The sequence below is a fragment of the Mauremys mutica genome, chromosome 11 (assembly GCF_020497125.1).
Source record: "Mauremys mutica isolate MM-2020 ecotype Southern chromosome 11, ASM2049712v1, whole genome shotgun sequence".
NCBI lineage: Eukaryota > Metazoa > Chordata > Testudines > Geoemydidae > Mauremys > Mauremys mutica.
Genome location: NC_059082.1, coordinates 68,780,400 through 68,794,212, shown reverse-complemented (window position 1 = coordinate 68,794,212; position 13,813 = coordinate 68,780,400). Strand labels below are relative to the sequence as shown.

The following is a 13,813-nucleotide window of genomic DNA, read 5'->3' as shown; positions in this document are numbered from 1 at the left end:
CCAAATGGTGTTTAAAATTTTTCATTTCTATTTATTTCTAGCTACAATTTATTTCCCTCCCCCCAAAAAACCAAGCTGTTTAAAATACGCTAAAGGAATACTTTACAGGCCTCAGTTCCCAGACGTGGGAGGGGGGAAATGATCTTAATTTTACCTACAGAAGAGTGCTCACTCATAGAAACCTTTGACTTTAAGGGTAACTCTGAATCATATGGACCAATTACTTGGTTCTCATCAGCCACCCATTTGACTGACAGGTGTGACTGTTACATTTTTGAGGATTTTCGTGCTTCTGAGTCACTTTTGAAAAGCACTCTTTACCACCTTTATAAAGGGCTTTGAGAGTTTCTGGAGAAAGGTGGTATTATATTATTAACCTGTGTTTCAGAAACATGTATGTAACTTAATTGCACTGCACACAAATAAGGCCATATTTCCTTTTGAGTTCTTGGATGATACTTGAAAATCTTTCTAAACTAAGCTAACTAGCCTTTCTTTTGGTGCATCTTGTCTTGTTTTGGAGATGGTGGGCACTGGCTGATACCTTGCACAACCTGGTCTAGCCCTCTGATACATTCTGCTTAGTGAAAACAGCGGTTCTCAAAATGAAGTCTCTGTACCACCAATCATCTGCAGAGCACTTGCAGTTAGTCCTTGTGGTGCTATAACTCCTCATTTCTAGTTGCTAAACAGCAGTCAATAATCTAAGTCTACTTTAAATGTTTTCCAATTATTTTTCCATATTAAAAATGGTTATTTGCTACAGGGTGGTGGTTCACTCATCAGTGGGAGACTAGGTAATCTGCATAAGTCATGAAAAGGTGACAAGGTGGGCAACAGGACACTTTCTCTAAGATACTGCCTTCACTACTGTTTTAAAACCCTTTGGTTTATGTAAAATGCCATTGGGTTAGGTTTAAAACAGCTACACTAGAAGTTACAGGGCTTCCTAGTCTCAATTTATATGATAAAATATTTGAAGCAAGTTTCTGATCCTTTTGCTACCCAATAGTCTATTGTCTTCAAACAACCTTTTACTGTAGATGGCATAATAATAAAATATATAAGGCATTGCATATGACACCTAAAAAGGGAAGAAGCTATTTTTTTCTTATTCTTGCATACTTCTGACAGGAATTGAACTCAAACTTCAGGCAGATCATTTTTCCAGAAGCTCTGAGGTGTTTAATGAAAGGAGAGTACACTTTAGAAAGTATGCTTCATGAACTGGACAATCTTATTGAACAAACAACTGATGGAGTCCCTTTGCAAACGCTGGTTGAATCTCTTCAAGCCTATTTAAGAAATGCAGCTATGGGGCTAGAAGAGGAAACACATACTCATTACATTGATGTTGCAAGGTAAATAGTTTTGTGTGTGTTTCCTTTAGTTCAAAGTCAATATGTTTTGCCATATTCTCACCCACCATATCTAATTCTTGGTTTGTGTTTAATTTGATTATTTGTTACATATGTCATGTAACAATGGATAATACTTAGTTTTTAATAGTAAAATGAGTATAAATGTGAGATTATGAAAACTTTTATATTTTAATCATCATAAATTAGACCTTAAGATGCATTTGATCGTTTGGGGTATTTACCAAAGTTTATAGGCAATACAAGACCATTCTTTTAGCCAGACATTTTAAAAGAAAAGCTTAGGAAAATATGGAGAGATGAGATTTCAGGAGAGCAAGTGTCTCTAAAATCTGAGAAGGTTGTGAACTGGAGTGAGGAATTCATAATTTTTGCAGTTCCTGCAGCAGCCATGGTTTGAATGAGTTTTCTGCACAAGACTTTCTGGTCAGATAGAATCACCAGTGGCCATAGGTATTTTTGGTACCAAAAATATTTTAACCCCCTTCTAATTTTTCCTAGAATGCTTCATGCTCAGTATGGTGAATTAATTCAGCCAAGAAATGGTTCCGTTGATGAAACTCCAAAAATGTCAGCTGGCCAGATGCTTTTGGTTGCATTTGATGGAATGTTTGCCCAAGTAGAAACTGCATTTGGCTTGTTAATTGAAAAGGTATGGCTTTATTTTTCAAAATATCCTTGAGGCATAAGGCATTTATAAAACAAGAAAATAATTCTTTCCTTACTTTCATTCAGCTAAACAAGATGGAAGTACCTGTCGCATGGCGTAAGATTGATATAATCAGGGAAGCCCGGAGCACTCAAGTTAATTTCTTTGATGATGATGATAATCGACAAGTTCTAGAGGAGATTTTCTTTCTAAAGAGACTACAGACAATTAAAGAATTTTTCAGACTCTGTGGTACATTTTCTAAAACTTTGTCAGGTAAATATGCATTAATGTAAAAGAAGCCATTTTTGTTTCATAGCAATAGGAAACCTCCCTGCTCTCTCCCACTTTACCTGTGATATGAGTACAGAATGAAACTAATCTGTATTTCTGTAACTTACATATTTTAAGATGCTAGTGCCTAGCAAATAAATGTAAATTCTGTCATGTAATAACATTGCTTTCTGTACAGAAAACAAATGAAATTTTTCTAGATATACAAAATCTTTATATGAAATACTGTTTCTTTTTTAAAGGATCAAGTTCACTTGAAGATCAGAACACAGTAAATGGACCTGTGCAAATTGTCAATGTGAAAGCCCTTTATAGAAATTCTTGTTTTAGTGAAGACCAAATGGCCAAACCTATAAAGGCATTTACAGCAGATTTTGTGAGACAGCTTTTAATTGGCCTTCCAAATCAAGCCTTGGGGCTTACTTTGTGCAGTTTCATCAGTGCTCTGGGTGTGGATATCATTGCTCAAGTAGAGGCTAAGGACTTTGGAGCAGAAAGCAAAGTTTCTGTGGATGACTTGTGTAAGAAAGCTGTAGAACACAATATCCAAATTGGCAAGTTCTCACAGTTGGTCATGAACAGGGCAACAGTATTGGCCAGTTCATATGACACAGCATGGAAGAAACATGATTTAGTGCGCAGACTTGAAACCAGTATTTCTTCTTGCAAGACTAGCCTTCAGAGGGTGCAATTGCATATTGCCATGTTCCAGGTAAACCATATGTAAACTCTTTCCAAAATTGTTCATCTAAAAATATGCTTTAGTTGTGTCATGCAGGCACATAAAATATATATTGCTTGTATAATGAACATTAATGGATTTTTAGTAGACTTAATTTAGTTTTCAGTTTTTAAATTTTATTTAATACATAGATATGGAAGAATAGCATAGCATGCTGGTAGCTTGTGGAGCTAGCTGCTCTCAAGAGTACAAACATGACCATTTATAATTTAAGTTTTGGAACTAAACATATATAAACCAGTGTCCAGCTATGCCAGAAGAAGGACCAGAGACACTGGATGTGTTTAATTAAGCTATAAATGTATTCTTAAATGTCTAGCAGTACCCAGCAGACACAAGTATATGGTGCAGGTAATTCCTTAATCATTTCAGTGTGTACCCAAGGGGCTTCTGTCAGCCCTCTCCCTTACCCATTGTGGTCCTCAGCCAACCCACAGCCTGGACTTCCCCCTCTGAATAGGGGTAAGAGAGGTCTATAAAGGGAGGGGATTTGGCTCCCTGTCCTACCAGTTGAAGGGGCCCCAACCTCACCCCCCTTTCCCACTCCTTTAAAGGATATCTCCTTTAAATCCTTTACTAATCCATTTTATCGGATCTCTCTATCCCTTCCCAATGGAGTACCTGCACTGGACATCCGTCCCATGTTCCCATAATGGGTTGCAATATCATAGTCTAATTCCTTTTCCTATTTGCCCAATTAAGCCTCTCCCTACCCCAAACCAGCTGGGTGGAATGTAGGAAAAAAACCACTTGTCCAATCTGATGATGAGGGAAAAATTCCATTCCAGGCCCCTGAGAAAGGAGGAACTAGTGCAATGCCCACAGTGAAAAATCAACACCCCTGAGAAGCTCTCCTCTCAGTGTAGTAGCATCTTCACTAAAGTGCTAAAACGGCACAGCTGCACCACTGCATGTGAAGACAAGCCCTTAATGATTTCTGCTATGGAGATATTTGGTTGAGTGTAATATTATGATAAGTCTTCCTTTTGAAATGTTTTGTATGTTTTAGAAAAGTGGAGCAGGAAATTGTTTTTTATTTTAAATGTAAATGAATTGTTTTTAAAAATAATCAGCAATAACAATTAAAATGTTAATTGCTAAACTGTTTCATAGATATTCTGTTTGTTAAAAACCAAGTATAAAGTGTAATCCGTTTTCCTTTAGATTAACGGTACATATATACATATTTTCTGAAGGGTTAATAATAAATGGTTAATCAATTTAGTCCAACAGGGCAGTACATTATTTATATCCATGGCTTATAACCATCTGTATCACCTTCTACCGATGTTTATAACTATGATGCCTGCTGCTTATATCTGTAAAATATTTGCCATTTATTGTTTAACCCTTTATAAATATACCCTTGATACAAAGTGTAACCATAATGTTAGAATTAATGTCTTATTATAAAAGTTTAATATTTTTTAAATAAACTATATAAACTTCAATACAAATATTTTTCTGAAAAAGTGGCAGCATGAAGATCTCCTTATCAGTCGCCCACAAGCCATGTCCATTACTCCTCCACCCCGTTCTGCAATTTTAGCCAGCATGAAAAAGAAACTTCATACGCTCAGCCAGATCGAAGCTTCAATTGGAACGGTTCAGGTATTTTTCTTTTTTGGGGTGTGTTTTTGCAGCATGCATAAATGTGAATTCTTTCTCATTGTACTAATGCAGTCCACACATTCCAAAAGCGTCCACCTCTTGCTCACCATGATTCTGGTTAGCCGTTGTGAGCTAACATCTTTTACCTGGACCTGTTAGTTTGAGTTGCCCTTTCTCTGTCCCACCTTTTGCGTATGATTCCATTACTTCATCCCTCTGCCTCAGCAGACACAGCATTCTCTGCTTGGGATGGCAGAAAATTTGCTCCATGACTAAATACCCAGATATACAAATCATACTTCTCTTGAAGGCTGAGACACGTATCCTTCAAGAGGAAGGGTAGTACCATGGGTAGAGTGGTTTAACACACACCAAAAAAAAAAAAAAAAAAGGCTTTGTGTTTTTTGATTCAGCATCATTTTCTCAATATAGGAGAAGCTAGCAGCACTTGAAGCCAGCATTGAGCAGCGTTTGAAATGGGCAGGAGGTGCCAATCCTGCATTGGCCCCAGTCCTACAAGATTTTGATGCCACTATTGCTGAAAGAAGAAACCTTGTCCTTAAAGAAAGTCAAAGAGCAAGTCAGGTAGTATAAGCTATTTCACTTATTAGTGTTGGTTTATTTGAGAATTTAGGAAAGTTTGTTCAGCCCTACTGCAGGTAGGGTTTGGAAAAATCTCTGGCGCCAGGAAGGGTAGTTGACTATTTTGGGGAATTCCAGAGCTTATCCCAACTGCTTTTAAATTAGAAAAATTTATATAATGTTATTGCCCATGAATTGACACAGTTTTTACTACTGCCTGCTTTGAGTGCTCTTGTCTAGAAGTAGACTTGCAGATAAAAGCCTAGAAGCATCATTGTGTTTTTATTTGATGTAATATGCAATTTAATTGGGGTGGTTCTCACTTTTTCTGCTTTGTAGGTTACTTTCCTCTGCAGTAACATAATTCATTTTGAAAGTTTACGCACTAGAACAGCAGAAGCCTTGAATCTTGATACTGCGTTATTTGAACTTATCAAACGTTGTCAACAAATGTGTTCATTTGCATCACAGTTTAACAGTTCAGTCTCTGACCTGGAGCTACGTTTACTTCAGAGAGTGGTGAGTAAAGTTGATGGGGGAGATGGATTGTAAAATACAACATAATTACAAAACTTATGAATGGCTTCTCCACTTTATTTTCACTTCTTGTTAGTTTTGTGTGCTTGTTTTAGCAAGGTAGTAGACATAAAATGGAAGTACTTGTATAGTAAATTATTGTATCTAGATAGAGCTTAAAATTTTCTTTTTTCAGGGCACCAATCTTGAACATCCTATTGGTAGCTCTGAATGGCTTCTCTCAGCTCACAAACAACTAACCCAGGACATGTCTACACAGAGGGCAGTGCAAACAGAGAAAGAACAACAGATAGAAACAGTTTGTGAAACAATTCAGAATCTGGTTGATAGTATTAAAACTGTGCTCACTGGTCACAACAGACAACTTGGAGACGTCAAACATCTGCTGAAAGCCATGGCAAAGGTAATGCCCAAAACTTCCATTGTTTTGTTACAGAAGACCTACCTAGTGTTCAAGAAAAAAAAAATTACCAGAGTATTCATGTTAGGCTACCTCATGGTATTCCCTAAAATTAAATATTTAATAATGGTGATTCCTGCTTATGTACATAGGGCTGAACTGATTAACACTTTGAGATCAAAGAAATTTTACTCAAGGGTATATTGAGGGGTTCTGGAACATTGTGCAGGTATCAGGTCAGAGTTATACAGGTTGATCAAATATTGGTAGACCTAAGGCTTGCCTTTCTTGTACGCATGTCTCTGTTTCTGTTTTAATCCACATGCGCACACAAACCTTTTAAAAATTTTGCACATGTCCAACATTTCCTTTTCAAGTTAGATAAATCTGAAGAAAATTTTTCTTCTATTGAAATTACAGTCACTTATGTATGTGGTGTTCATAGGAAAACCCATCAAAGGCTGTAGAAGCAGGGCAACTGCTAAGCTTTTCTATGATGCAGAACAAAGCAAACATGAATCTTAACGCCTAGTTTCTTTGTTTATAGGATGAAGAAGCCGCTCTTGCAGATGGCGAAGATGTTCCCTATGAGAATAGTGTTAGGCAGTTCTTGGGTGAATATAAATCATGGCAAGACAATATTCAGACAGTTTTGTTTACATTAGTTCAAGCTATGGGTCAGGTCCGCAATCAGGAGCATGTTGAAATGCTGCAGGAAATAACTCCCACCCTGAAAGAACTCAAAACACAGAGTCAAAGGTAAAGCTATATCTTCTGTATGATTGTACAGAATTTTCTTTTCTGTTTACATATGTAAATAAAACCAGACACACACAGCATTCTAGTTCTTTTCCAATCTGTTTGCAGAATTTCACTTCATTTTTACTCAGGTTTTCATTTGGGATTTTCAAGTAACATACTATAGCTGAATGTATAAATATTTATGGACTTTATTATGTTTCCTAGTGTCTACAATAATCTAGTGAGTTTTGCATCACCCTTAGTCACGGATACATCAAATGAATGTTCAAGCCCAACATCAACTGCTACATATCAGCCAACCTTTGCTGCAGGTAACATTTGGGAAAGTATCAAATCAAACATGATGGATTTTTTAGCAACATTTTTTAGCAAAAAAACAAAAATTGCTTTATAAAATTTACTGTAAATGTAACCAGTGAGTTAGTTCGTGAGTGTGTCCCTTTTCTTAAATAAAAATATACTGTAAAATTGAAAAATTTATATCACATAAAGTAGCCTCCACTTCAAACCACAAATCCCAGAAAATTTATTAATTTTTTTTATACTCCTTGTTGTGCTTCATGCTCCATATCAAATATACTGTAAATGCACCAGGACCTGATAGTCCAGAACCCTCCGTCTACCTTATGAACGAAGAATGAGTTAGTGGTGCTTTGCTTTGATACCCTGATATTTGGTAAATAGCCTCACAATCTAATTTTTAATGGGTCGAGATTAATTTTAAAACATCTGAATTTATAAATGTCAACAAGACTTACTTTGTAAAAATGCAGTTACCCAAAGACCATTATTGCTGTCCATATAAGCTCAAATTCCCATGTAAGGGTTTATTGTAAAATCAGTACTTGGAGTGAGTTTACATTCTAACTCCTATTGATAATAGGAATAGCTTGCATAAGTTCTTCGCAACAGTGGAATCTTTTAACCTCGTGTAAATACATGGTTTACAAAACAAAAAAAAATTCTAGTTTAGTTTTGTGAGGTGAGGAAGTAAAATGGGAGCAGAAATGAGGAAGTCTGGGGAGCAGAAGAGAAAAGAGCTGCGGTAGGATCATGCATTTGTATATGTATTGAAATGCTGTGTGTGGCTCTCAGATATGTGTTGTGCATATATAGAAAAATAAAGGATTAAATCTGTACAGTGTACTGTTTTGTCACTCTTACTACACCTGTTTCTCAAAGAGAAAATATCAAACTTTTTGTGAAACAGGTATTTCTTACAGACTACATGTGTGTGTATATACCAAGTTTTAATTAAAAATATTAGTTGTATCCAAACTTAGTTTGAACTGTTAGTCTGAAAGGACACTTTTTAAATAGCTGATGGAGTTTTCATTCAGACTTTCCAAATTTTTGTCGGGGCTGAAAATAAGCATGACAAATTCTATACTAAAGGATGTGTTTTTTGAAAATTAACATTGATTTGCCTTGTAAACCATATAGCTTCCTTCAGTCCATTCTGCGCACACAGTTCAATAGTAATGTACATGCACAGAAGGTGTGTGTCCTGTAGGCATATGAAGGTGACCTCAAGCACTCAGACCAGGCTGTCTAACAAATGGCCCGGTTAAAAAAGTTTCTGGAGTGCCACGTTCTCCTCAGGCCTGTGGGGTAGAGGAGCATATGGAGAAAAGGTGGATGGAAAACCAAAAGGCCAGTAATCTACTTAGCTAGTAACAGTGAAGCTGCCGTGAGAGACAGGTAGCTGCAGGCTGGCTGCAGAAGAAAGAAGGGGAGGAGGGAAAGGTCATAATAGCTGGAGAGAGGAGATGAAGGTTTAAGGGGCAGAAGAGAGCAATATGCTGAGGCTAATTCTGCTGTTCAGTAGTTGGACAGGATTTGTGGATGGGATGAGAAGGCCAATGTACAAATTAAAAAAAAAAATCTGTTTAGTGTCTGGAATCCAAATCCCAGGACCATGGAGTTGAATTTGCTTATTCATTGATATGCTAGTTACTAATGGGAATACCTTGGCTGCTAATCATCTCCCAGAAACTTGTTTTAGAGAACTAGGAAGTTAATGACCTGTTTATATATGTTTCCTCTTATTTAGAATGTTAATTTTTACATTTAAATGTGAGTGTAAAAACAAATCAGTTTTAGTAATACTTTTCTCCATTCTGTTGCTCAAATGATTAAATATTATCTTTACAGCAGTGCGTAGCAATACAGGACAGAAGACCCAGCCAGAGGTCATGTCGCAGAATGCAAGAAAGCCAATTCAGAAAAATCTTGCTACGTCAGCAGATACGCCTCCAAGCACAGTTCCAGGAACTGGCAAAAGTGTCGCCTGTAGTCCTAAAAAGGCCGTCAGGGACCCTAAAACAGGAAAGGGTAAATAGTGGAGTAAAAAGGGTTGTAAAATGTGTTAATGTGCTTCAATATGTACTGTTAAATGTAGCTGATTGTTTGTTTGAATTTGCATTTTTAGCTGTGCAAGAAAGGAATTCATATGCAGTTAGTGTGTGGAAGCGAGTCAAAGCCAAGTTAGAGGGCCGAGATGTGGATCCCAACAGGAGAATGTCTGTTGCTGAACAGGTGAGTTGAATTTGGTAAATGTTTAAGTAACAGCCCTTGTTAACAATACTTGTCAATAAATTATCAATTTACTTATTTATCATTCGTTAAAGCATGATTGCAAAACTGAAACCTACAGTGAGTGGTCTCAGAATTGGTTAATCTACATTGGAATATTGTGCTCTGTCCTGGTTGTTTTATGGAAAAGAGGGCCAGTGGGAGGGATAGAATGGGAAGCAGTATTGCTACAACTAGATCTAGTTTGGGAGAGCAGGAAGAGGGGCATGTGATAGTGAACAATAAATTAGACACGTCTTTGCAATACAGTGTGGGAGCAAAAGCACCCAGTGCAAGTTTAGGCTATATATGCAGAGAGTCACTGCAGATTAGGGAGGCTCTGGTGTAAAGTGCATCTGTAATATTCTATTTAGGCAGCAGGAAGTTCAGTAAAAACTATGTCATATATATATTTACTTTAGTGACCCAAAGTTCTCATTCTTGTTAGCTCTTCAGAGCCAACACAATTAAGTGTGTTCTTTTTTTCATGCGTCAGAATTGTTGCCTTTTGTGCATACCCTTTGCAACTCCCTGTCTTTAATAAGTAACATAAAGGGCATAATTTCCCTGTGAATTTCAGCATTACAAAAAAATGCTTATTTTTACACACACAGGTTTCGTTGACTTCAATGGCATTACTTATCTAGTTCAAACAGGAATTCAAGGAAGTCCTATGGCCTGCTATGCAGGAGGTGCTAGATGAGTGTAATGATCATTTCTGGCTATATAATTTATGTATATATGAAAAGCTGAGCATGTTCTTAAATGTTTGCAGCACTAGGCTTTAAAGAGGATACTTGGTCTTTACTTTTCTGAAACTCTGTTTAATAGGCAGCAGGTTTAAAGCAAACAAAAGGAAGGACTTTCACACAACACAGTCAATCTGAGGAACTTGTTTCCAGGGGATGTTGTGAAGGCCAAAACTATAGCAGGGTTCAAAACAGAATTAGATAAGTTCATGGAGGATCGGTCCATCAATGACTATTAGCCAAAGTGATCAGGGATGCAACACCAGGCTCTGGGTGTCCTTAGTCTCTGACTGCCGTAACCTGGGAGTGAACGACAGAGGATGGATCATTCAATGATTTCCTGTTCTGTTCATTCCTTCCGAAGCAGCTGGCATTGGCTGCTGTCGGAAGACAAGATACTGGGCTAGATGGAGCGTTGGTCTGACCCTGTATGGGTGTTCTTATGTAGATTTGTATGAATAAATGAATTGAACATTTAACGTTTACTTAAATTCACTACAAAAGTTTCTAAATGTTAAGGCCTAGTCAGCAAGTACTTTATCAGTTAACTATGATTTGAAAATGCATTCAGTTGCGCTAGTTTTAATAGCTTTTATTTATTTGTCTCTTTAATAGGTTGACTTTGTGATTAAGGAAGCAACTAATCTAGATAACTTGGCTCAGCTGTATGAAGGTTGGACAGCCTGGGTATGAATAGGAAGAAAGCAGATCAGTCTGGTTCAGCAAGGTCAGACATCCACCAGAATCTACTCGGCCTCAGGCATCCATAGCTGCACCACAGTCGGTGGTGATGCATACTGGGGCTTAATCTGAGGAAACCTAGGAAATCTCGGTGCACTGGGAAGTGAATCCTGCAGGATAGCTGCACTCAGGGATATGCTAAACACAATGGTCTGCAACCCCCCAGGGTCAAGGGTGAAAGCTCACCGCCTGAACAACACGGTTGTCTTTCTGCTACAGAAGAACTGCAAACGTGTCAGGGGGTTAGCTGCAGAAAAGAAATCGGAATGCTACAAACCGCAGAGTGATTGGAACCCAATTCCACCTGACCCTGTGAACAATTCAGGAAACATCAAACCCTGTTCAAAGAAAAACAGGAAAATGGGGCCGTGAAGAAATCACAGCAAAGGGAGATTTGATGCATTTAGATTCTTGTTACTCTTGTTGGTTGGAAACAGTGCTGGTTGAGTTGACCAGTTAGTAAAAAGGCTACAAGATATGAACTTCAGAAATGGACTGAAAGCAAAGAGCTGTATCAGATACACACTACATTGGAAGAACTTCTGAGATAGAAGAAAAAGCCTTTGTGTCTTCCCCCCCCCCCCCCTTGTCCCATCCCCTTGGCTTATTCTTGTAGTTTAGGTGTACTTCCAATATACTTTTTATTTCAATCCTTGTATTTCACAGTTTAGTCAAATTAACAACATAATTTTTTGTTTGGTAAACAGGAAAATTTCCAAAAGCACTGAAAATATTGAACATTCGTTGATTATTTCTGAGTTGGCTGATCAAATGCAAAATGTAATTTTGGTTACTTTAAAATCATTTCTGTGATTTTTATCATGTACAGTTTCTCAAGATTGTCACTGTGCATTTAAAAGTAATGAATCTAGCAGGCATTTGATTTAATGTGCACTTCCCTCTGCTTGCAGTGTAAACTTTTTTTGTAATTCAGAATTGTCCCTCAAATCTCATTCTACTGTGATTGCTGTAGTTTCTTTGGTAAAATGTAGCTAATCCAATGTAATCTTTACCTTTTTTAAAACCAGGATAGAGTATCTAGTAGAGTTTTACATTGTTGATGACAGATAAACAAACAATAAAGTGATATTCTGGTGGAGGTAGAGTGATATGCTTTTTAATTCACGTTCCTAATGCTTCAGTTTACACTTGTAAATTATTGTGCTTCAGTTTACTGGGGTTTTCAGGACCTATACATCTAATATTAAAATGACGAACTATCCAATTTTTGTTCAACTCATTTGAAAAGATTTGTGCAAAGTAATTTTTGCTTTGCCATATGACTTCAGTAGATAGTTGTTCAATAATGCATTGATAATTAATTTCTTACCATCAAGATTTTCTTAAATTCAGCTCTGCACTCAGTGTGGTTATGGTCAGAAAAGTTTCTATAAAAATGGCAACTACTTAACAGATCTACTTTCAGTTCATACTGTGCCATATCTGCCTATTGACTAAAATATTTTTCCACTGTTTTATTCTTTAGACTATATGGACTGTGCCATACTATGGAAGAGATGAGCTGGTTCTTTTTGTGGCTCATGCACTTAGCACAATTCTGTTCCAATTACAGAATCTATTACTAGTGGTGATGTCCAGGACAGAAGGCACATTGCTGGACTCTTTGATCCCAGATGAATTTTCAGGACTGGTGTAAAAATCATTTCTCTATTTGTAAACTCAGCAAATTTGGTATAAAAGCCATTGAAAGATGATAAACTTGGAATTCCATTTTAGCCACTTAGAACGTGTGCCATTTTAGCCACTTTTCAGAGTAAAAACACACTTTAAATACTGAGCTACCCAAAATGTTTTTTTTTAAATCAAAACTTAATCATAATTAAATATCTTGGGCCAAGTTCACCACTTGCATGAGCTGACACAATTTTCATTTATGTTAATAGAGTTGCACTTGCTTATGTGAGTGGAGAGCTTGGCCTGTAGCTAGAGTAGTGATTATCAAATAACACAAATTAGCAACAGGCATAAATAACAGAAGAACATACATTATTTTACATATTTACCATGCGTTACCTCTTCTGCCTTCTCAGTAGGTCCTAGGCAGATCTGCATTCACTCTCCTTTTGCCAGTCTTTCATGGACATACACCTTAGTGTTAGATATTCCAACAAAACTATGGCCTTTTTTGCATTCTGATTGCCTGACTAGGTGTAGGGAAGTCACAGGCTATATGTTTATTGATACTCATGACAAATGCATTCCAATATCAATGCTTTTGAAACCCTCTGCCATGACATGTATTGCAAGAAATAGTGTTTGAATGTTGAAAGCAAAGAAAATTCATATGCCTAACAAGACACACTCACTGCTAGTCCATTTTACTTTTTCTCCACTTTCAAATAACCTTACAAACAATCTGTATTGGAGCACCATAGTAATAAGACTGTATTATACATGCTGTTTTATTTCTTGGAAGCGGGGGGGAGGGGAGGGTTAATGCACTCACCTGTGGCTCATGTATTATACCTCTGCTATCCAGAAATGAAACGCTTGTGTGGAGATGGGTTCTTTACTGCCTAAGTGAATAAAGTTTAAAAAGAAACTCAGCTTGTATTCTTAGTTTCCTTGTATGGTATTCTAAATTACTGTTGTTTTTGTAAGTTGTAGGGAGAGGGACAAAATTAAATCATCTTAAATGGCCTGCAAGTGCCAAATTTAGACCTTTAGAATTAAGCATATGTGTAACTTCGGCTTCAGTAGGACTTCTCACATGCTAAGCCTCAGTGAACTGGGGTTGTAAACATTTTTTCTTGATAAATATGCAGATTCAAT

General features: G+C 37.1%; 1 protein-coding gene across 1 annotated transcript in view; it reads left to right on the top strand.

The window, feature by feature from the left end:
- SMG1 (SMG1 nonsense mediated mRNA decay associated PI3K related kinase) overlaps positions 1-13,587 on the top strand; it is a 114,645-nt gene extending 101,058 nt beyond the window's left edge. Inside the window, exons 51-63 of the mRNA XM_044980792.1 lie at positions 1,135-1,361; positions 1,881-2,031; positions 2,115-2,304; positions 2,565-3,034; positions 4,538-4,675; positions 5,108-5,260; positions 5,597-5,776; positions 5,970-6,197; positions 6,742-6,953; positions 7,161-7,267; positions 9,111-9,290; positions 9,388-9,494; positions 10,895-13,587. Coding sequence (XP_044836727.1) covers positions 1,135-1,361; positions 1,881-2,031; positions 2,115-2,304; positions 2,565-3,034; positions 4,538-4,675; positions 5,108-5,260; positions 5,597-5,776; positions 5,970-6,197; positions 6,742-6,953; positions 7,161-7,267; positions 9,111-9,290; positions 9,388-9,494; positions 10,895-10,972 — 2,421 coding nt within the window. The 3' untranslated portion in view covers positions 10,973-13,587. The remainder of the gene's footprint in view (positions 1-1,134; positions 1,362-1,880; positions 2,032-2,114; positions 2,305-2,564; positions 3,035-4,537; positions 4,676-5,107; positions 5,261-5,596; positions 5,777-5,969; positions 6,198-6,741; positions 6,954-7,160; positions 7,268-9,110; positions 9,291-9,387; positions 9,495-10,894) is intronic.
- Positions 13,588-13,813: the final 226 nt, after the last annotated feature.